Below are 23342 nucleotides of genomic sequence, written 5' to 3' on the forward strand. Positions count from 1 at the left end.
GCGTAATTATGCAAAAGTTGCGGCCTAGACCAACTTCTCATCACATTAGATCTAAGCTATTTTTCCACAAGGAATTATATAATTGCTCGCACGTTTTCTGCAGAGTTGAAGGCAACAGACTTCCTCTGGATCAACCATATACCGGACCGCATAAAGTACTAGAGCGCATCTCGGACCAAGTCTTCGCCATTGAAATCGACGGCAAATCCATCAATGTCACGGTCGACAGACTTAAGCCCGCGTACGTACTAATCCAAGGCTCGGAAACTCTTCCGTCCACTGCATCTTCGTCTTCAACTGACATTCCAATGCAAGGTGAACCAAAGACATATCCTAGTCCAGCAGCAAAGCGAAAGACTGTTAGATTTAAGATGTAATTCGCGCAATATTACGCTAAGCAAACCAATATGTACAACTTTTGTTTGTTTCATCTATTCTTATGTTTGTTATTCTCATTCTAGCGATATCTTAGCCAGTATTTCTTTCTTTAACGTTTTCACTAGGAGGGGAGTACTGTGGCGCTGCGAACGTTAGTGGTGGCGCTGCATGCGTCCGTCGCGACGCTGATACGGTCGTTCTTTCCATGACTCTCCCCATTCTCTCTCTGGTGTCATGGCGTGCCGCGTGCAGACCTCGTGTAAGTCTCTGCGATAGTCAGTAAGTTAGAACTCGGAAGTTAAGGTTCCGAATTACTTTGTATATTCCGCGAGACCGATACCGATTACTATTCATGTCTGTGGTAATTGTTAGCGTCGTCCGATAAATTCTTAGAGTGTATTTTCATAGTTCTAGCATTGTAACTCCGCGACATGATGCCGGTATCCGAGCCGTCTTACACGCGCAATCACGTCTCTACTTATTAATCAACATTTGTATTTAGTATTTAGTTAGTTAGGCATTAAGTGTGTATTAAAACGCCTCATGGCATAAAATCAGAAGCAGTGCGTAGCGCTCATTCTCAACCTAACTTTTTCCCGCCATACGTCCTTCGCCGTGGTTGGTAACCACCGGCGCCATATTGCGTAGCACGTGATCCAATAACCACACAGCACTTACTGCTGGAACCATCTGTTGATAAACAGCGAGAACTTAGTTGCGCACCTAATATTAGAGCGCATTTCGGACAAAGTTGCTAGAAATCGACGGCAAACATATCAACGTCACTGTCGATAGACTTAAGCCCACTTATTTAATAAATAAAAGACTTAGAAACTACTCCGTCCCTGTCTTCAACTAACATTCCAGTACAATGTGAATCAAAGACATATCCTGGTCCAGCAACCAAGCGAAAAACTGTTAGATTTAAGGATTAATTCGCGCAATATTACATTAAGCGATCAACAAGCATAAGTTTCTGTTTGTTTCATTTAATTTTATTTTCTGTTATTTTCGTTCTAGCGATAATTTAATCAGTATTTCTTTCCTTAACGTTTACACTGGAAGGGGAGTACTGTGGCATTGCGAGTGTTAGTTCTTCTTCCCGACTTTCCTTTCTTTCCCTCTCTCTGATATCATGGCGTTCTGCGTGCGGACTTCGTGGAAGCCTCTGCGATAGTTAATAGATTAAGATTCAGTAAGATTAAGAATCACCTTGTGTTCACTGCGAGATCGACATCGATTACTGCTCAAGTCATTCGGTAATTGTTAGCGTCGTCAGATAAATACTCATAGTATATATTTTCTTAGTTTCCCGTATTCTAACCTAGCAACGCGATACCAATTTCCGAGCCGCAATCACGTCGCTATTTTTGTAATCTATATTTTATTGATAATATTGACTGTGATATTGACTGTGTAGCAACGCGAAGCCATTATAATATTACAATGTGACAGCCTGGCCAATGAAATGTAAGGTTTTATGAAGATGCAAATGGCCGCCCATGTGGGCACGAATCTAGCTTCTTCTAACAACACAAAATGGCCGCTCTTGTGAACGAGAGTGATGAATGACAATATGGTGGCTCCTGTGAGCGAAAGCGATGCACGATAATATGGCGGCTCTTGTGAGCGAAAGTAATGAACGACAATATGGCGGCTCTTGTGAACGAAAGCAAAGACCTCCTTATGCCGATGTCTATTTGAATAAGATGCGTCTAATGCGTTCTTATGAATATAAAAAACTTTCTTACCTCGCAATGTATATGCCTGAGATAAAGCTTATGAGTACTTGTCGTGTGCGACTTATACGCTTGCACGTGGCCTCAGAATAAAGAAATGTGTATGCGATACCTGTGTATCCGGCTCGAAGGACCAATGTTATAGCAAAAGGACCTTGATGTCCTTGTTGCGCTATGTACAGCGCTATTTTCTTTTCGTCAGAGAACTTGTATCTCGTGCCTTGTGACCTGTCGATCCGTGTTGCTTGCCTTGTGGCTACACCCGAAGTAATTCGGCAGTGCGTAATAAAAGAGGCAATTTACCTTATGCGAAAATGCTTTAATGTCTCTCGTGTTTTACACTCGCGTCGTATATTATAAAGATAAAAAGGAAAACGGTTGCGCACCGTCATGCACGTGCTCACGGTAAGAAAGTCGCACACACAAGCTTCGAGAAAACCTGTGAGAAGCGCGACAGTTTACATGCAGGCAGCATAGTCGCGCGCATGCCCTCCCCTTCGATGGGCCCCATCAGCAATACGGCACGTCGCTAACACGCCGCAAAGCCAACGGGCTGGTATCAAGCTGAGCCACACAACACTGATAAGCACCAACAGACATTGATAGTTTAAATGTTTCTAATAATAGTTACGCAATGACATTTTGCTATTTAAAACTCATGAAATGTAAAAATTTAATTTAAAAAAAAGATTTAGATGAAAACTGCATTAGGGCAGTAATAGTGAAAGTTTAATGCGGTTCAATGGAACATTGGGTCATCTAAAAAGTATCCGCAGTTTTTTGTCACTAGATGTGTGTTGATGGTCATATATCTAGTGACAAAGTACCGCGGATACTTTTTAGATAACCCAATGTTCCATTGAACCGCATTAAACTTTCACTATTACTGCCCTAATGCAGTTTTCATCTAAATCTAGCATGGCTAGTGCTGCACCAGTTTTCGCAGTGGAAAACGCTATTGACAAATTTAACTTTACTTCTTGTCGAGTATCAGCCCCTTAAAGGTGCCTTTTCATGCATCACCAAATCGTTCGAAATTTAGTGACGAAACTCATCGATCGCTGTTTTTTGCCATCATGAAAATGGAATGCGCGATAAAAAGTAGCGATTACAGACATTACGATTGATGACTTTCGTTACAATTTTTTTTGCTCCAAATTATAATGTCCTTTACTGCCAAGTATAGTGAATGGTATAGTCGCAGTGTTAAATATATACAGAAATACTATGACTGACAAAAGAAATGTTTAGAAATTATGAAAAAACAAGAAAAGATTTGGAAGAAACAACTGTTTAATGCAGCATTTGTTGCAATTATGTCTGTAGATAGAATAACATATCAAAAAAAAGATTTTGGAGGACTCCTGTTTGTGCAGAACGGGAATTGCATAGTTTGATCAAATAAATTCATTTTTATAAAATAAATTCAAATTGTAGCTATTATCGCCTATTGTCGCTACAATTTTAATCAAATCGAACTACAGAAGTAATAACTTTCAAGCGACTGATGAAGGCTGTGGTCAAAGTCTAGCTACAAATGCTTTGAAGTATTTGATGCAATTAGAAGAAAGAATTTTACAAACTGACCAATTAAAAAACGCTTCAAAACGTTTGCAGCATCGCGTTGACCATATCCGAAGTCACGTGACTTTTCGATCGCTACAAAAATTGCGACAATCGCCGCCATGAAAAGGTACCTTAATTCTTTCTGGTGAATATGAATGCGTAGAATGAGTTTTTCTTAAGATTTTAGGGGAGGAGAGGTATTCTAAATAATTACCCAGAGAATTTGTGTTTTTAAAGCAGAAAAATTGTGTTTATAAAACAGAATACCTAACCCTCTCCTGTCGTCGATGTGATAGATTTCCTAACCTAACAATAGTTAACTTTTAACGATATTATATCTCTTCGTAGGACAGAATAACTTTTTGCCAGATTTGTTCATTTCGTGCAAAAACGCGTCGAATAAGCCTAATTTTATTGACTTTTGAAGTGCTTTATCTGTATAAATATTCAAAAATTAATGGATTAATCTAACAGAGACAGATGTTTAGTCTGGTCTAATCATCGGCTTTCAAGTGCACGTGTAAAGAAATGGCAGATTACAATGAGAAATGTTGGGATTGTTCATTCGATTATGGTGAAGACAAGCAAAAGGGTGTTTGTTTAATAAAAGAAGAGTAAGTTGCCGGATGGCTTACATTAATCTTATAAAGAATGAATCTTATACGAACATATATTTACAAGCGCGCGTATTCGTCTAACCTCTAAATAGTTCAGACAGATTATCAATCGCCTGTTTTTGTCTCTTAATTTAAATTTTTATTTATATTGATAATTGTAATTATTTATAGTAAGATATTGAAGGACTTAATCTTTTCTCAATTTTTATTTAAAAATTAATATTTTATCAAAATATAATAAATGAGATTCTTTATATGATAGAATATAGAATCTATTGTATTACTTCCAATATTCTATTGCTATATACTACGCATCTTTTACTTTCTATTTAATAAATTTCTATATGTATCTAGTAACCTATTCACAGAAAAGAAAGATTTCTTATCCTTACATATCACAAAAATATCACAGAACATAATCATAGCAATATTCTGCTATTGCTGCCTTAATTCACTGCTGTCTAATTACATTAATTAATGCCAATCTCTTTCCTTAGATTCTGTATTTTTTTCTAATCTCCTCTTTCCTTTCTTTTTTCTGAAAACCTTCTTAGAACCTCATATTTTTCCAAATCCAGTTTTTTGTTCTAAAGTCTACTTTATATTTCCATTCTATCCCTGTCTAATATCCTGAATCAGCTGTTTATTTGCTAACATTCGTCAACATAACGTTTCATGTGATTTGTACCTACTCTACAAAATATACATCTCCTTCTCTCCTCACTTGGCCAATACTTATTTCCTTTTTTTATATTTCCACATATAAGTTTCATTAATCCCTTTCTCTCTCTCTCTCTCTCTCACTCTCTCACTCTCTCTGTCCTATTCCTACATTATTCAAATTTTCTTTCCTTAAATATTTGTAGCTTCTATTCTTTTCTATCAAATTCCTTGTACCTGTTATTGTATATGTCTAACTGTGCTTAACTCGCTACCTTTCCATTGTCTTTGTATATACCTTTCCCTTTTAATTATTTTTTTCTTCCAAATTCAAATAAGATTCCATCTTTAATTCTATATATTAAATATATTAAATATATGACAATGATAACTATTAATGATAATTTATGACAATGATAATTTTCTATGAAAATTATTTGAAATACTGTTCGTCAATAAATTTTTGCACATAAGTACTAATGCATCTAAAGAATAGTTGTATATTATATTTTTGTTATTATTTATTAAGTATTATTATTTTAAAAAAAATTAATACATGTATCTAATATTATAGATTTATTATTGAGGACCATGTAAGACAATTGAGTGATCAGTGCTTGACAAAGATCGATAAGCAGAAAGTATCTACTGATGCAGATGTAGAAGATACAGATGCATCATGGGACCAAGTACCTGCTAAGAAAGCGAAATTGGAAGACAAGAGAGAGAAACTCAGAGGACAAAATAAAGCAAGGCCACCTCCATTCAAAGTTTCCAAGGAATTGAGTCTATGTCCATGGATCGCGGATCAAACTGCAAATGAATCAGAGAGAAAATGCTCGAATCAGCGCTGTACTTTCCTACATGATCGAAAGGAGTATCTGAAGATCAGGCCAGAAGACATAGGTACAGAATGCTATATTTTTAATTTGACTGGTAAGTGCCCGAGAGGAACCACTTGTAGAATGGGCTCAGGACACTTGACTGAAGATGGTTTCAATGTTATTGACAAAAAGAAACTCGAAGAATACAGCAAATGTCCACCAGCTGTCAAAAATCACTTATCCAAGGACTTGCAAAACAAATTGCGCAAGCACAAGTATAATTTCTCCAGGGCAGAGGCAATTGTCAAAGCCAACGGTCCATCTATGAAAAAAACGCAATTGCAGAGTTTGAATAGTAAAGGAGAAGATAAAAATGATACAAAATCAGATGTCACAATTAATATTTCTGACAATAGCAATAGCGAGAAAGTGGCGAAACATATTTCTGATAACGCAAATGTCGAGAAAATGGAAACAGACGCTTCTAATTACAGTATCACGTGTAAATCAAAGGAATTGAAAATCGGACCCGTGGACGACAGCGATTTGATCCGATTGCGACAATCAGAGAAAAAGACGATCGATTGGAACGGCAAGATACTACTCAGTCCTCTAACTACGGTAGGCAATCTGCCGTTTCGAAGGATTTGTAAGGAGTATGGTGCGGATATAACTTGCGGCGAGATGGCATTGGCGCCGAATATACTGAAAGGCACGCAGGAGGAATGGGCGTTAGTGAAGCGACACGAGAGCGAGGATATCTTCGGCGTACAGCTTTGTGGCAATAATCCGGGAGTGTTGGCACGATGTGCACAATTGTTAAACCATGAGATCGATGCGGACTACATAGATTTAAATCTTGGGTGTCCGATCGATATGATTTACAAAAACGGAGGCGGCAGCGGTATGCTCAATCGATTGAACGTACTCGAGACCGTGATAAAATCTGTTAGCCAGGTGTTGGACATACCCTTATCCGTTAAGACCAGAACTGGGGTCTATATAGATAAACCGATCGCACATAATCTAATGCCGAGATTTCGAGACTGGGGTGTGTCCATGATTACCGTGAGTAAGTCTGTTAAATTTATGTTTTTTTTGTTAATGAATCGGTCTCTTTTAAAAAACATTGTGGTTCCAAAGAATTGAATTTATCAAGAGAAAGGAAAGAATATTCTTCAAAATATCTTGATAAATTTAAAAATTCACAATAAGTTGAGATCGCTAAAAAAGAACTAAACACAATCTAAATATTGGTGTCTTAATAATATTTATATGTAAATTTTAAATACATTATACAGTTACATAAACTGCGTCAATTACTCTTGGACTTGAAATGCAATTATAAACTGAAGCAGAAATAATATCACGAATTAAATTGATCGTCAATGTAGTAACACTTATCAATGTAATAATAATAAACATCTTAATAAATAATTGCAAATAAAATATTGCAAAAAACTTATTGTGAAAAATATTAGTCAGAATTATAATACCACATTATGATTATTATTATTTAAAAATTTAGTTTTGCATATGCTACAGCTTTAAGTAACAGAAAATTCACGTTATGTTAATCATAGAAATATTAAAAAAAAAAAATTATTCCCGGGAAAAATAAAGAGATGTTAGTAAGATGTTTGTTACTTGCAAAAAACTGGATTTTTCAGATGATTCCTTTTTTATTTTTGAAAATCAAGAATTTTCATGGAATTTTATCAGTATTTAAGGAAATTTTTGGAACTTTATTTTTACATTTAAATTCTTCCGAAAAATATTATTTCTCTTTTTTTTTCTTGCAAAATGTAACAATCGGTTTGCAATGTACAGTCCGTGTATATTCACACATATATTTTCGTGTATCTTGTGAATTCTTATAGAAAAAAAATCGAGTAGAAAACAATATTCAGTAGAAGAGAATAGCTGATACTATATTGTAGTGAGCCTTCCCTATACTATTCTATAGGATGCAGCTTCAATTGTAGGAAAATGATAGATATAGTCTTGTGAAATCCGTCTACTAATTTACATTGTATAGTTTGTTCGCATTGTTTACACTCCAATTTATTCCAAAATTGTATTCAAAAATTCTTTAATCTTATCTAGAATTTTGAATAAAAATTCCTGAACAATTTGAGAGGAATTTCTTAAGGAATTTTTTTACAAGATTTTAGTAAACATCCTGCGTTGAGAGAAATATGATCTTCTGTATTATTGTATCTTTCTGTATTATTGTCTAAGACTCTTATTCAGTTTGATTCTTTTGTTCAATGATTCTTTCATTCAGGTTCATGGCAGATCGCGTGAGCAGAGATATACAAAGCTGGCCGATTGGGAGTATATAGAAAAATGTGCGATGGCAGCGCAGCCGATACCCGTATTCGGAAACGGCGATATCTTGTCCTTTGACGACTATCGTCGCGCGAAGGAGACCTACAGTACTGTGCAGGGCATCACTATTGGACGAGGAGCGCTAATCAAGCCTTGGATTTTTACCGAGATAAAGGAGAGAAAGTTGATCGATATATCGAGCGCGGAGAGATTTGACATTCTCAAGAAATATGCGAATTACGGGCTCGAGCACTGGGGATCTGACACCCGCGGTGTCGAAAATACCAGGAGATTCATGCTAGAATGGATCTCCTTCCTTCACAGGCAAGTTTATCTTGAGAAGAATGTGTTTCTCTCGATTAAAGCATTATATTATTCTTCAATATGGATTTACATTGAGTTATATTGCAGATATATTCCTGTTGGAATTTTGGAGAGACCACCACAGCGGATCAACGAGAGACCACCGTTTTACAGAGGTCGCGATGATATGGAAACGCTGATGGCTAGTTCCAACTGCGCCGATTGGGTGAAATTATCGTAAGACTATGCTTGATGCATTTATTGAGCAGCGTCAGTTTCGATTATATCGATTATATTAACGATTTTGTTTATTTTTAGTGAGATGTTACTTGGGAAAGTGCCTGATGGATTTCGTTTTTTACCAAAGCACAAGGCAAATTCGTGGAAATAATCTACTGCAGGAAGAATAGTTTTATAGAGAAATATTTCTTGAGGTGACTAATATAATATTTCTATTCTTCTACATTATTGATTATTCACAATAAACGCGACACATAAAAGAGAAGGATCATGGCAAAAAATTTGTTACATTCTTTCATTTGCGTTTATATATATATACATATATAATATAATGAATAAATATTTTTATGAAAGATACTATTAAGATTCATATCCAGAGTTTCACGATATATTTGCACTATCTAACAACACATTAACTTTGCTAACATACAACTTGACTAAATCAATAGTATTCATTTATCTCGCCAAAGTTAGTGACCGGCCACATGCAGTCACAACCACTGACGATTTCCTTTGTATATGGTTCCCAACATTCACTTGTCCAACGTCGTCTGACCAAATATAAAAGCCGACTTCTTTGCACGCACTGGAATGCCGGATAAACGCATTTCTGGAAAAACAAAATCTGTTAAATCTGAAGTCCAAACTTTGTTAAATAAAAAAAACGTTTTCTCATTTTTTCTAAACTAAACTTAAAATCAATTTAACGAAAATCTGACTTATCAGGTGTATCATTTCTTGGAAATTATCTTGCAACGCTAAATATTAATATTATTAATTTGCTTTTAGTTGACTCATATTTTTTGGTCAATAAAAACTGTCATTTTGAATCCATTTCATTGAATCTCTTCATCTATTTCATTGTATGACGTTTAAGTTTACTTGTTCCAATGGTTTCATTATTCGTTCGTCTTCGCTCAACATCAAATAGCCCTTACAGTAGACCTCATAATAATGTGAGGGTTGATACTCGTAATCGTCGTCGGAAAGCTCCACTTTTTTCGTTATTGTTTCGCAAAGATTGCGATATTTCTGCATAAATTGCAAAAGAAATAGACATTTATCTCAATAGTGATATGTACAAGATATTCAGTGTAACAATCCGCATGATTTTTCAGACACTTCTGACAACTAAAAAAAAGATTGAGCATTCATCACTTATATAGGCTACAACATGCGATAAAAAAATTGAAAAAAATTTTTTTCATAAGAAAATCAAAGTCATTTTAAATTTTTTAAATAGCTCCATACAATTTTTTTTCATAATATTGTAGGAATCTTCAAGACGAATTCAAATTCATTATCGAAATATCACTTTTATTGATGTTTTATTAATTTTATTGCATATTTTATTAAATAATTAGTACATTATATATATATATAATCTGTGTCTATATATGTGTATATATGTATAATCTGTATCTAATCAGAGGTTGTATTAAATATTGCTGTTACAAATAATATTACAAATTTGATATTAAGTATCAATAAAATCAATAAAACGTCAATAAAAGTGATATTTCGGTGATTTGAATTTGTCTTGAAGACTCCTATAATATTATAAAAAAAAATTATATGGTGCTATTTAAAAAATTCAAGATGACTGATTTTTTCTGAAAAAAAATTCTTTTTTAATTCCTTTCGCATGTTGTAGCCTGCATAAAACAGATGATTCATCTTTTAATTTTTTTTTTAACCGTCGGAATTATCTAAAAAATCATGCTGAACACTGTATAGTATAAATATATGAATATTAAATAATACAAATACAATTTAAATTAAGAATGAAACTTACAAAAAATAGATGAATTAAAAGAATTTGACAGGGATCACAGTTTATCACAATTGATTTAATTCCTTGTTTTAATAAAACTTCCTTTTTTTAAAATATTTTTAACGCTTTTTTTAATGGCGAAAATTTTATTGGAAACACTAGTGCGCACTGATTCATATTAAAGCCGTTGTACACTGATTTGAGTAGAAAAATGAAAAAAATGCAAATATTTCAAATTATGAAATACATATTTTACCTAATAATAAAATGTATTGAATGTATTTCATGATTTAATCGATTTCTGTGTTTATTTATATCTTTACGTTATTTCATGTACGACGGCTTTAATGTGTCAGAAGTGAGAAAATACACAATAACAATTTTTGCAAAATATATTAATATATAATAGAAAAATATATATTTCAGTAAAAAAACAACACAATCAATAGAACCAACTAGAAAATATATCGAAATCTTTTTGTTTCATTTATTAATAAATAACCATACATATTTAGAAATGAATTATGTATATTATGACGCATTATATATGTATATATAAAACCAAAAATGAAATAAGTTCTATTCATAACTATGACAAATTAATAATATAATTTTTGAAACAAGAAGACTGTTTCAGTATATTTTAAGAAGATTTTCGGTATATTTTATAAGTTTATTCTGATTGCACATGTTATTCAATTGAAAAATATTTCTATTTAGATATTATTTATAATTTACAAGAATTTTTATGTATTTTTTCACTTCTGGCGTCACATTCTGAAACGTGACGAGTAGTGGTGAATGAACTTTAGTGAGGAATGATCGTTTTCAGAAATAAAAAACAATTTACTAACATGCATCATATTTCTGCTATCTCTGTCCAGCTGCTGTAGTCCCCTTGCCGCAGTTTTCGTGTCATAATATTCCTCCAGTGAATAAGAGATATCTCTCATCACCGGTATGTCACGTAGATAGTTTTGATAATTAAGTTTAGAACCAAAGTTGTTCCTAAATAATTGAGTACGATTCAATGGTTTGCTCAACACGTAGAACACATGGTTGAGGATAAAAAATTCGGCAATCTGCAAACGAAATGTACAACTTTCTTATAAACGAACGAACAAAAAGTAATGAGAAAAATTCCAAATTTCTTTACTATGATATAACACACATGATTGAATACACATTACAGATAAAAGATTGTATTTTAATTCTACGCAAATAATCAACGATCAATTAAAAAAATTTTTCCAGAATAACACGCTGAATTATCTCCAATTTTGATCAAACTGATTTCCCAGTAGAAGAATCTCAAGAATTTCAATTGGTATTATGCGAGTCATACATGCGCGCATATCCGATTATTCTTTTACCAATGACGCCGAATATAATCAAGTCAATGCCTCTTAAATATAACATTGCGTCACTGATAGAGCCTAAACCTTCGATGGAGGTCTCAGTCAGCAGCCTTTAGCGACCCATCAAACCTGATGATGCGTAAATCGCACGCGCGGAGGGTCGACGTGTCGCAAGTGGAAATTGGAGGTAGGATGAATCATTCGTTTAGAGTATTTGCAACTGACGAAATGATTTCACGCCATTTGTCATATCGATGAAATACGATATTCGTATGTCCAATTTCTTTCATCTGTACATCCTTAATTGTTTTTATTCTTGCTTTTTCTCCTCTAGAGAAAAGTTACTCTTAATCTTGCCTTTTATGTTGCGGAGAAAGGACATTTTCATATCTCATTTAAATTTTCAACATTTCGTAACTATAAAATGTTCCGATACACATATTTGGATTTTATTTACGTAAAACTGCTTTAAAAGATCATTCACTCAGAGAAAAAGACATAATGATAGCAATTATATAAGTTTTATCAACTATTTTACTGCAACCATGAAATTATTTATTCGACTATGATAATAATAACATTAATTCACACATAAAACTTTTTTGTAGAAATTATCTTTAGTAAAACTAATTGCTATCTCTATAATTATCATCACTATATTTTTTTCTGAGTGTTGGGGAAGATTTTATCGTTTTGGCGAATTTATGATTTTTATAAAATTTATGGATATATATAATATATAAAAATTTTATTTAGATCTTTGCTTTCGTAAAGAAACTAATCTAATCCTATTCTAAACGATAAAATCTTCCCCAACACTCAGAGAAAAATATGATAAGTGATGAATTATAGAGATAGCAATTAGTTTTTCTAATGATGTTTCTCTATATATATATATATATATATATATATATATATATATATATACATATATATATGTATATATATATATATATATAAAATTATAGATTTTTTAAATCGATGGAATATTTAACATGATATGAGAATGAAGAAAAAAAATGATTTTGCATAATAAACGTGGCATATTAACAAAAATTGGAATTTATCTATAGGCTTTCTCGCGAAGATCGGTATTAGTTGGTTTGCAAGGTCGGCGTGATTGAGCCGATATGCTGTATGATACGGATTATTCTTCCCGCGTCATCAGTTAATTCATACCGAAATGACGACAGAATATACGCACGAGATAATGCGATCTTCCAGCTCCATATTTACTTCGATCCCAAATAATGTCAGAGGCAATAAATACAATAAATGCAACAGCAAGTAATCGGATGATGAATTGACAATAGATCTCTTTAAAAATAACAAATAAGAATAAGAATTGGCAGAACTTTTAAATCAAATTTAAATCGATGGAGTCTTTTCCGTATGGAAAAGACGGAGTCTTTCTCGGTAGCTCTGTGAGAGTAGAACTAGAACGAACAAAGAAATGAGGAAAAAGAAAAATGGAAGGTCAAGAAGATGCAATGTATTATATCTCAGAAGAAACAAGTATTGATAAAAGAAGAAGAAGAAGAAGAAGAAGAAAAAGAAGATCAAGTGATGCAGAAGAAGTGGGAGAACATGGACTACGTGCAGGCTTTCAGAATCAACGATACGAAACGTTACATTACACGCACATACACGCGACAATACTGTGCCAATGTGGGGTAAGTAGTTATCCAATTGACAGTGCCCCGTCTGACATAGTTCAGTCACGAGGCGGGCACAGGATGATCCTATATCTCCGTTAACGGAACGACAGTCGTTCTCTCGAAATTGCGCTCACCACGCGACGTTCCACACGCTCTTTTCTGCTCTTCTCCCGAAATCGTCGACTTTGACGACGGAATTTTCGCGTTACGGAATAAATAGACGAAGATATACCTATATATATGTATATATATATATAGATATATGTATGTATATATATATATATATATATAAGAGCCGGCAATATCGTGTATTGTGATATATGAAGATAATGTCAATAATACGAGCGTGTTTAGATCGAAGCGATTGGTGTTTCATTCACGATGAGAATGATCCCGGTCAAGGTTGACAATTGTCAGTGACAAAATTTCGAAGAATCCTTGCCGAATACGGTTGATTGTTCTACGAAGGAAAAGGAACACGAAGGAAGGGAGGAATAAACAAGAGCGACGAGATCCCAGCTTGTACATTCCTCGGAGCATCCCACGAAGATCGGGATGTCATCGGACTGATACCGGTATCATGGCAGCCGATCTCTATGCGAATGGCTCTTTAAAGTCAACGTCCGCCAGGTAAGATCAATCAGAAATCGATTACACTTACTTTTATTTTATCGATGAAGCATATATTTTAAATCAGATTGGTCTCAAAAGATAACTGACTGAACGCAATAATGAACGATCCTTAAATTTCTTTTAGAAATATTGGGATGCAATGGTAATGAGAAGCGGATACATTTAACGATAAATTAATAACTTTGAAATCTTTAAATATAGATACAGCTAAACTCGCCAATGGTACATTAATATTTATTTGTTGAAGGAAAGAATTTATAGACATTTTAATCGGTTTGAGCAAAGATGACGAAATCATTCGTGACAAATGATGTTTCGTATTCTCAGCATAAATGTGGCCATCCATTTTTGAATTTTATTTACCTATCAAGATGGCATTCAAATGTTAACGTGACACGAAAATCAGATAATCGCATTGAATAGGATCTCAATCCAATAGGATTCCAAGATTTATTTGGCTAAATTAGTAGATATACTATATTTAATATCACGGAAAATGAAAAATCGAATGGATAATTTTAGACATATATGAGAGGCTTATCGTAATATGTAGATAAATCGAGAGAGAGAGAGAGAGAGAGAGAGAGAGAGAGAGAGAAGGAAATAAGTACAATATCATAAATTTTAAAAGCATCTCTCTCTCTCTCTCTCTTTTCTTAATACAAAAGTTAATTTCTATTAATTTTATATTCAAATTATAATTTATTCGATACTCTACTTTTAAAATTGATAAAAATCAATAGAATTATATAGAATGTTTCTACAAAAAATATTAAAAATATATAAATAATTCAAAATAATACAGAGAGAGAGAGAAAGAGAGAGAGAGAGAGAGAGAGAGAGAGAGAGAAAGAGAGAGAGAGAGAGAGAAGAAAAATACGAAAAGTTAATTTTTATTAATTTTAATGAAAATTTGTTTTTATTATTAAAATCTCTATTTTTGATACTTTATTGCTAAAACTGAGTACTTGGCTGGTAAATCAATTTCGAATGTTTTTACAAGGGAAGCAGCACGTAAAATATGTAATTCGTACATTCTTTAGTATAGCCATGATTCTGCAATGTACACGTGATGACACCGTAATTTCGAGTAATGTATACGATGACGTATCTGATGATACACCGAATGCAGCTGTACAGCATTGAGTGACTGCTGATGCAGCGTTGTTTAGATTCCAAGATCATTTCCAAGCGTGTTTGATCTAATTTCATAAGCCGACGTATAAATGTGACCGCCAAATTGCCTCGTTTCCGGCGACTCGTTTAAAGTTTAAGGCGACTGTAAAAAAGACACATGGCGTTTACGAAGTGCGATGTTTACGAGGTACTTTTCAGAATGTGCCCGAAGGAAATAAAACGTTTCTTCTGATCACGACCATTTAAATTGTAAAAAAAATTCTCCCATAACGACGACGGCAATGCATCAATCTATACGTATGATTAAGCAATCGAACGTATGTTTGTTTCCGGATGAACACGACCGTTTTCGTTTTTTGCAAACCATTTCAATGACAATGAAATCGTTTAATAGCCGCTATGGCTCTTTGAGTTAATAAGCAATTGACCCTCGCGCGCGCGAGCTTGTAAAGGTTCCATTGATGAACAGCGTTATTAAGTGAACTCAAACGAGAGTGGAACTCAAAATCTCAACTCTTCGAAAATCCCAGCGCAATTATTTTTAATTATTATATACTTGCCGCAGGACTAATCCAATTAATCTTCCTAACATCTTTAAATGGACTGAACATGTCGTTGGTTTTTTAAAAAAAGAAATTAAATTTTGCTTCTTCGTAAGATATCTATGCAAAACGAATCCAAACAGAGAGAACAAGTCAAAGAGAACGACAACGATGTGACGTTGAAATTAATTGTAACTGATCGAAAAGTGACTTTTGATCATTATTTTCGAACTCTATTGATGTCATCTCAACACCAACTAAAAGTAATATAAATGTTATATTACATAATGTTATAAATGGTAAAATGTTATATTACAGTAATGTTACAAAAATAACATTAATGTTATAATTTTGTGCTCTACACTGTAACTGTAAAGGTGATCGATAACACTGATCAGTAATATGGAATCATTAATACTGACAGTATGTATCAATATTTTTAATATCTTTATAATCTTACATAAGAAAGCTTAAATTACAGATCAATATTTGAAGAATATAAATCCTTCTAAGAAACATGCGGTCATTTACCGTCCAATTCCGCTCGAACATGTAATTAATTGTTATCACTATACATATATTAAAGCACACAACATGTCTCTTTCAATGTAAATAGCAAATATTGAATTATGACATCAGAAACGAAAAATCACAATTTATTGTTGTATATATGAGGCATTCTCTGCCAAATTGAACACTCCCCTCTGTCTAAAATTCAGTTCATCCAAAAAAATTTCTTTCTGGGCTCAAATTGTAAGTACACATATCTACTACTTTCTTTAGTACTTTAGTCTTTTTGGAAATTCAATATGATGAGCGTAACATAATAGCTATAGTTGACGAAGTATTCAAAATTTCAAATTGATTAAATTAAAACTGTACATTATCATGGCAATCATTTTAGAAAATATTATTTCGAGAAAAATGCAGATTTATGCATTTTTCTCAAAAGTATCAGTCTCGACAGTATCAGTGCGTTTCTCAGATAGATGAAGTGAAAGGCAAGATTCACGAAACGTTGGCATTAACAATGAAGCACAACACAGCGATAACCTGCAAACCTTTTGACATCTCTGAATCTTTTCTTTCTTGGCTGACGTTTATGAAATTGGACGAAACCTTGGCCCATTTGAGTGATAATTTAAGCATTCTCAACTGGTTTCACTTCGTGAACAATAGCGTTCATGTTAAGCCCGTCGTATTGAATTTCTAAAAAGGCAAGAGTGTTAAAGAAAGTAGTAGATATGTATACTTACAATTTGAACCTAGAAAGAAATTTTTTGGCTAATAAATTTTAGACAGAGGGGCTGTTCAATTTGACAAAGAATGCCCCATATATATATATATATATATATTAGGTGTTGGAATTAATTCGTAGCGTTTTACAAGTGATGGGAAGTACTTTCATTAATGTATTTTTTAATGCTCATGTGAAATAAATAACATTCTTTCATTTAAAAACGCTACGAATTAATTCCAACACCTTATATATATATATATATATATATATATATATATATTAATATATCGAAATGTCTTTTAGTTGAGAGAATCGTCAAGAATTAAAAAAAAAAGGTAAAAACTCATGTATCTTCAAAATTTGTTAGATTCGCATTCCGTTTTACATGCCATATTGGGAAATTGTTGTCAAGGCTAAAATGATCTATATTATAGTCAACAAATTAAAACATAGCGATACTACAATAGTTACAATTCTGTCTAGTGACGGTGATCGGGTAGCTACTGCATTTGTTTATTCAATTGTACACGCGCTGACTAAGATCGATGCAAAGTCAATTCAATAAATCTACATGTCGCTGGAAATACGTAACAGTGACAGTCCATTAATTTGTATGAAGCGGCAAGTTATGTTGATGCGACTTTACAGAATGCACTAAAAACACATTGAAAAATGTTGTCGAGCAGATATCTAAAAATAATTTCTCAACGTGGTTTCTCAACGGCGAGCAAACGTGAAATATTCACTCGAAGATACCCGAAGATTCTCTCGTTAGACATGTTTAAAATCTAGAAAATGTGTGGAATCTGCGAAAGAAGAGGAAGCAATTAAAAAGAAAGATGAAAACATATAGAAGTCCCTCTTCGGTGAGTTCCACAAAATTTGAAATTATTTAGAGAGAAGATAATTCCATATTAATCATTACAATTATTACGATCAAAATGGGATAAAATACATTTAATTTGTTTCTTCCCTGAACAAGATACCAACGTTAGAGAAAATTGTCGAGATGGAGGAAAACGTTAAATGCAAAAATGAATAAAGTAGATTGACAGAGCGCTCGCGTTCGCGTGACGCGATATGAGGCGGAGGAAATGATGGAAACTTGAAGAGTGTATCGTGGCCACGCGTAAACTGAACGTAGGCAGCAGATGACGCGTTCGTTGGTCCGAATTAATTAAATTAAAATCGCAATTCTAGCCCGGCTGCGAGTTAAACTTTTAACTCAAATATTAGAAGAATTCCGTTATCGGAGAGATAATGAATGAATGAAGGATGAATAATTATCCATCTTCTCGCCAGATTTATTTAAAAAATTTATAGGCTGTATATGTACTCTACATACACTACATACACTATAATTTGAACGGAAGAAACTAACTTCTTGTAACTCATCCCTATACATCGAATAATAAAAATAAAGAATCCAGAAGGGAATTGAAAATAAATTAATATTATATGAAAAACGGCTCAAATGAATAACAATTCAATTAAAAATATGTAATTTAAAAGGGCTGTCCGAGCCTAGCAAGTTGACGTGCGCTAATATTTTAAGAGTGATTAGTCATAGTGTAAGTAGAACTTACGCACAGATGATTTATATGTCATTGACATATCGCTATATCAATATCTCATTCACACATGCCATACATATGCATAAATTTTCATAGGACAATAACATTTTAATTAGACGTCCAAGTTCAATTCTAAGAATTCCATGTTGTTTCTTCATGCAAACTACTGTTATATCTGACTATTATTCTGTAAGTACAAATTGCACAGCTTTTGTACGAAGTAAATGTTGTCGCGATGTGACAGCTCTAGAGCGCTATGGATCAAGAAATGGAAATCAATTAAAAAATTTTTTTGACGATATAAATTCTTCTTGGCTTGGTATAAATTCCACCTCACAGACACGTATTAATATGCATATTCTGGAAAAGGATTTTCCAATCTGTAAAAGAGAAGAAAAGTGATTGTTACAAAAATAGCCTAAATATTACTATCAACTAGTATTATCGACTAAATATAACATTAACCCTTACTCTTAATACATGCCTTAGTTTTTGGTACCCTTACTACACAAGATGTGTACTGGATTAATTTTCATCACTTTTATAAGTATATAAAAATTATTAAGCAATTTTTACGTGTATTTTGACATCTTTAGAAAGTTGTACATTTATAATAAATTTATATTGCATACAAATTTATATATACAATTGTTGTATATAAATCCAAGAAAAGAAATGCACAAAACACGAATGACTCAAAGGTATTGAGGTTTATTATAGCACATATATATATTATATATATCTTATAAGAAAATTATATTTAGTCGATAATACTCCTGCGGTTTTAGGATTCCTTTAATCTTATCATATAAATAATAAAAACAAAATTCCAATTATCTATATATCAGAAATGACATACATTAAAAAACAGTCATTGGGTTTGAATAGACAAAATGATATAAAAACTTATCGGATGCCTATCTTCCCATTCTAGATCTATTGTCCCCCCACTTAATTATATCAATCCTATTACAACGTATCAGATAGGTATTGCTAAAAATTCTTATACATGTCATTCGATTGTAAGTCGGCGAAAGAAAATGTCATACAAATAAATGTGATCGGAGAATTAGTTGTCCGAAAGATCTAAGATAATTTTTATACTACATTATGTATTTTCATAACTTTAACGATAGAATATTTTACAGTACAATAATGACATTATCATAAATAGATTGTTTATGTATGTGATCTGTAAATCAAAATTCCTGAGTAATGATTCTACCGTATATTATACTTTTTGAGTAAGGATTCACTATATGACAAGATAATCGTGTCTAAAAGAACTTCAAGAACTGTATTTAACAATAAGTAATGAGGAAATTTAATAAAGTAAGAAAAAGATAATTTAATTATTTATGTATTTTAAGAAACATGTAATTCTATATACGTTCACTGAAGAGGACCGTTAATAAAAGTCGAAACGATTGAAATTCGTTTTTATTATTTATATGATAATATTAAAATATTAGCGCACATCAATTTGCTAGGCTCGGACAAGGCCCTTCTAAATTATATATTTTGGAATTGAAAACAGAAAAACAAGTAATTAAAAATATATTATAATTAAGAATATAATTTCATGAAAAAAAATTAAAATACAGATTTTTGTATTGTATTTGAAAGTAATACAAAAAGTTTGATGGCGATTTAGAACCTGAATCCAAAATTATTTCAATAAGAAATAGACATAAGATAAAATGAGAAAAATTTTATTTAAACTATAAAATTGTATTGTTAAATATTTAAATATTTGACTTTATTAAATTTTCAATTCCAATCACTTCATGCATAGACTATACTGATTCTTAATAATGGAGAAGTGGAAAAGGTGTCTATCAGCTATTTAAGAATTCTTTGAAAATAAAGTATTTATTTTGGATTAGCTGTTTAAATAAAACGAGGCTAAATGTGAAAAGTGAGAAGTGTTAATGACTACATGCTAAAATAAGGTATTGTAATCTGCTTGGGATGATACTTTAAAACGTCACAGGTGTCATTTTCGCACGAGTCTTTCGTGTTTGAAGAGATAATTAGACCATTAATTTGGGATAAGACCGTTATAGACTTGTTAATCGTAATCAGGTGATGTCTGAAGTTGTCAAGACAGATTCTTGTTGATGGGGTACAACCGGTGGATGATGTCACGCGGTGCGTTAAAATTGGATCGAATAATTTCGAAAACTACGCAGATTCAGAAGTTGAAATTACATTCTTAGAAAAATCCAGTTTAATATTAAAAATTACTTTCTTTCAGTATTAAAAGCATTAAAGAACAAGTGCTTTTATTACTTAAAATAAGCAATTAATCACTATTTTCCAATTTTATTTGTAATTTCTGTAAGGATTTTCAACATGTGTAATCAATACTGCGACTTTAGAGAATTCTTTAAATAAAACAATTAATTCTAAGCAATCGTAAGACTTCTTTGTAAGAACTTATGTCTGGAATGCTTGTAACTGTAGAATGCAGTATTTTTACAAACAGCTTCTTGCTAGCCATAAGAAATCGTCGATTTATGCATAATCGTACTTTTGATACGCATATGAATTACAACTTTCAGTCATATGTTCTTATACGAGAACAAGTTACAAATTTTATGATTCTGCTTGAAAATTGACCCATATGTCTTAAAATTATTATTGAATATTTTATATTCTTTTTTTTCTCCATCTGAGATCGAATCAAGATCGAATCCGATTGACTTTAGTCAAATTACATTAGACTGACAAACTTGCGTGCTAAAAACAAGATGCATTTGTTAATTCGAATCCGTTCTCACGATTTATACGGTTCGATTGTATTTCGAGGCCGAGAGCAGGATAAGAAGATTGTCCAAAGGAAGCAGGATCATTCTAATAAATACATGCCTGCAACAAAGCGTGAACGCCATCGGATTATTTTTAGCCAGCGGAATAGGGTCTATCCCCTTCGCCATGGCTAAAAATAGCTGGTAAGGCCAATCCAGGCCCAATTATCCCATTTAGATATTTAGGTGACAATCGACTGACCGCCAATTTAGAAATATTCCACTGGACTCGAAGTGCGAATATTCACGCATCACGCGTATTAAAGTTCATGCTTCTTTGTAAAAAAAAAATCTTCCGATTCTCCGCAGAGTCAATAAAATCACTAGAAAAACATTTGTTCGAACTTTGTGTGTAGAGGAATAAGTTAAATTATCTCAAAAACTTGAGATAATTTAACTTATTCCTCTATTATTATTCAAACAATAAAGTTAAAAGGCTTTGAACCAAGTTGGGTTTTAATTCTAGTTAAATAATAAATACGAACAATAAATTACAAAAGAATTTTAATAAATAATAGAAATTACAAAATATGACAACGAGGATCGAAACATTTATTATATTTTATATTGTTGTAAAATTTCCATCATTTATTATGACTCTTTTCTAACTTGTGTTTATTATTTAACTAGCATTAAACATAGTTTTGCTCAAAGTTTTTCATTCTATTGTTTGAATAATAAATGAAACTAGACCACACGTAATGTGAATATAAATGTGAATACAAATAAGCAAGAGGCGCGTTAAATATACGATCGAAGCTGGATTTTCTCACGCTTAAAAATATTTCTGTGTAAATCTAAAATACGTAAATCTTTCAGTTAAATAAAACTGCCTGTTGATTATTATCGGACTCGAAATGCAATCATAAATTGAAACTGAAATAATAATATATCAAATTAAATTGATCGTCAATTTAATAATGATACTAATGAGTATCTTAACATTTGATTAAACTTAGAATTAAGATAAAAGCAACATCGAAGAGCATTGCGCGCACTTTCAAGATATGCGTAAATCATTAACTGTCAATTCAGTTTTCAACTACAGAGAAGTTATTACTGAAATTATTACTGAAGCAAAACCGTTAACGATCAAATTTTTAGATAACATACAAACTTTATATAAATATTCTACAAATATTTATGAAGAATATCTATATAGTCTATGTACTAAAGGTATTAAAAACTGTCATATTCATGGCATGTTCATAGTCTCGAATGACATTAATATAAATATTTTGTAAACATGCGTAGAATATTTTGTACAACGTTCTGTAGAATATGCTATTAATTTTTATATTCTATGAATATTTTTTTTGTTACACTGAGAAAAAAATTGTTCATTTAATTAAATAATTTTTAAAAGTTAATTCATCTTTATTTCTTTTATTGGAGAACGTATTTAAGTTGAATATAATATGTTCAATTTAATACATCCTTCACCGAAAGAAATAAAGATAAACTAAATTAATTTAGCCAAATGAATAATTTTTTTCTCGGTATATAAATATAGATATCTAAGTAGAATATCCTATGTATATTTAAAGAACATTCAATTTAAATATTTCAAAATTAAGAATATTTGTTTTTTAACAATAAGTAAATGTTAATATAGCTCATAATGTGTAAAGCAATATGTAGAAATAAAGCTAACAGCGAGAAAATTCAAGATATTATATTTTACTGATAAAGCTGATAAGAGCATTATATCTTTTTATCATCATTATTAGTGAAAATTTCCAAATTAATAAATATGTAGTACAATGTAATACAAAAGAAGGGCAAAGAGTCAGTAATGTATAAAAGAGCTTTAATTTAAATTAGCATTAAAAATTCATATAAACAATTACAATTAACAACAAACGTTTCGACTCCATCGAGTCATTCAATGTAGTCTTAATATACTAACATCGTTCTAAACCAAAAATATGTATATGATATTACAATACTATTTTAAT

General features: G+C 32.2%; 3 protein-coding genes across 5 annotated transcripts in view; 2 read left to right on the top strand and 1 right to left on the bottom strand.

Annotated features, from left to right (window-relative positions):
- Positions 1-3801: 3801 nt before the first annotated feature.
- On the top strand, positions 3802-9011 carry Dus3 (Dihydrouridine synthase 3). Its single transcript, XM_087412259.1, has 6 exons — positions 3802-3880; positions 4032-4297; positions 5535-6852; positions 8072-8439; positions 8527-8655; positions 8737-9011. Exons 2-6 carry the CDS (start codon positions 4212-4214, stop codon positions 8807-8809), a joined length of 1974 nt encoding a protein of 657 aa, XP_087268385.1. The 5' UTR covers positions 3802-3880; positions 4032-4211; the 3' UTR covers positions 8810-9011.
- Positions 8940-13569, bottom strand: LOC105155003 (uncharacterized). The gene is made up of 4 exons (XM_087412260.1): positions 13438-13569; positions 11287-11514; positions 9541-9690; positions 8940-9268 (listed from the first exon to the last, which is right to left on the bottom strand). The coding sequence occupies exons 2-4, from the start codon at positions 11383-11385 to the stop codon at positions 9101-9103; spliced, it is 417 nt and encodes a 138-aa protein (XP_087268386.1). The 5' UTR covers positions 11386-11514; positions 13438-13569; the 3' UTR covers positions 8940-9100.
- LOC105155002 (serine/threonine-protein kinase OSR1) overlaps positions 11842-23342 on the top strand; it is a 39571-nt gene continuing 28070 nt past the window's right edge. For 2 of the 3 annotated variants that reach the window (XM_087412256.1, XM_087412257.1), the window contains exons 1-3: positions 11842-11977; positions 12864-13463; positions 13917-14078. In XM_087412256.1, coding sequence (XP_087268382.1) covers positions 13276-13463; positions 13917-14078 — 350 coding nt within the window. In that variant the 5' untranslated portion in view covers positions 11842-11977; positions 12864-13275. Of the gene's footprint in view, positions 11978-12863; positions 13464-13551; positions 13691-13802; positions 14079-23342 lie in introns of those variants that run through there. The other variant, XM_087412258.1, reaches the window with a different exon arrangement.

Source organism: Acromyrmex echinatior, chromosome 13 (assembly GCF_024713525.1).
Source record: "Acromyrmex echinatior isolate Ae372 chromosome 13, ASM2471352v2, whole genome shotgun sequence".
NCBI lineage: Eukaryota > Metazoa > Arthropoda > Insecta > Hymenoptera > Formicidae > Acromyrmex > Acromyrmex echinatior.

Excerpts from the sequence above, each read along its gene's own strand:
- Dus3 (XM_087412259.1), top strand. The coding sequence starts at position 4,212 with ATGGCAGATTACAATGAGAAATGTTGGGATTGTTCATTCGATTATGGT. Across the intron at positions 6,853-8,071 it reads GGGGTGTGTCCATGATTACC|GTTCATGGCAGATCGCGTGA; the intron begins GTGAGTAAGTCT and ends TCTTTCATTCAG. Across the intron at positions 8,656-8,736 it reads GCCGATTGGGTGAAATTATC|TGAGATGTTACTTGGGAAAG; the intron begins GTAAGACTATGC and ends GTTTATTTTTAG.
- LOC105155003 (XM_087412260.1), bottom strand. The coding sequence starts at position 11,385 with ATGAGAGATATCTCTTATTCACTGGAGGAATATTATGACACGAAAACT. Across the intron at positions 9,691-11,286 it reads ATAGCAGAAATATGATGCAT|AAATATCGCAATCTTTGCGA; the intron begins GTTAGTAAATTG and ends CAATTTATGCAG. Across the intron at positions 9,269-9,540 it reads TAATGAAACCATTGGAACAA|AAATGCGTTTATCCGGCATT; the intron begins GTAAACTTAAAC and ends TTGTTTTTCCAG.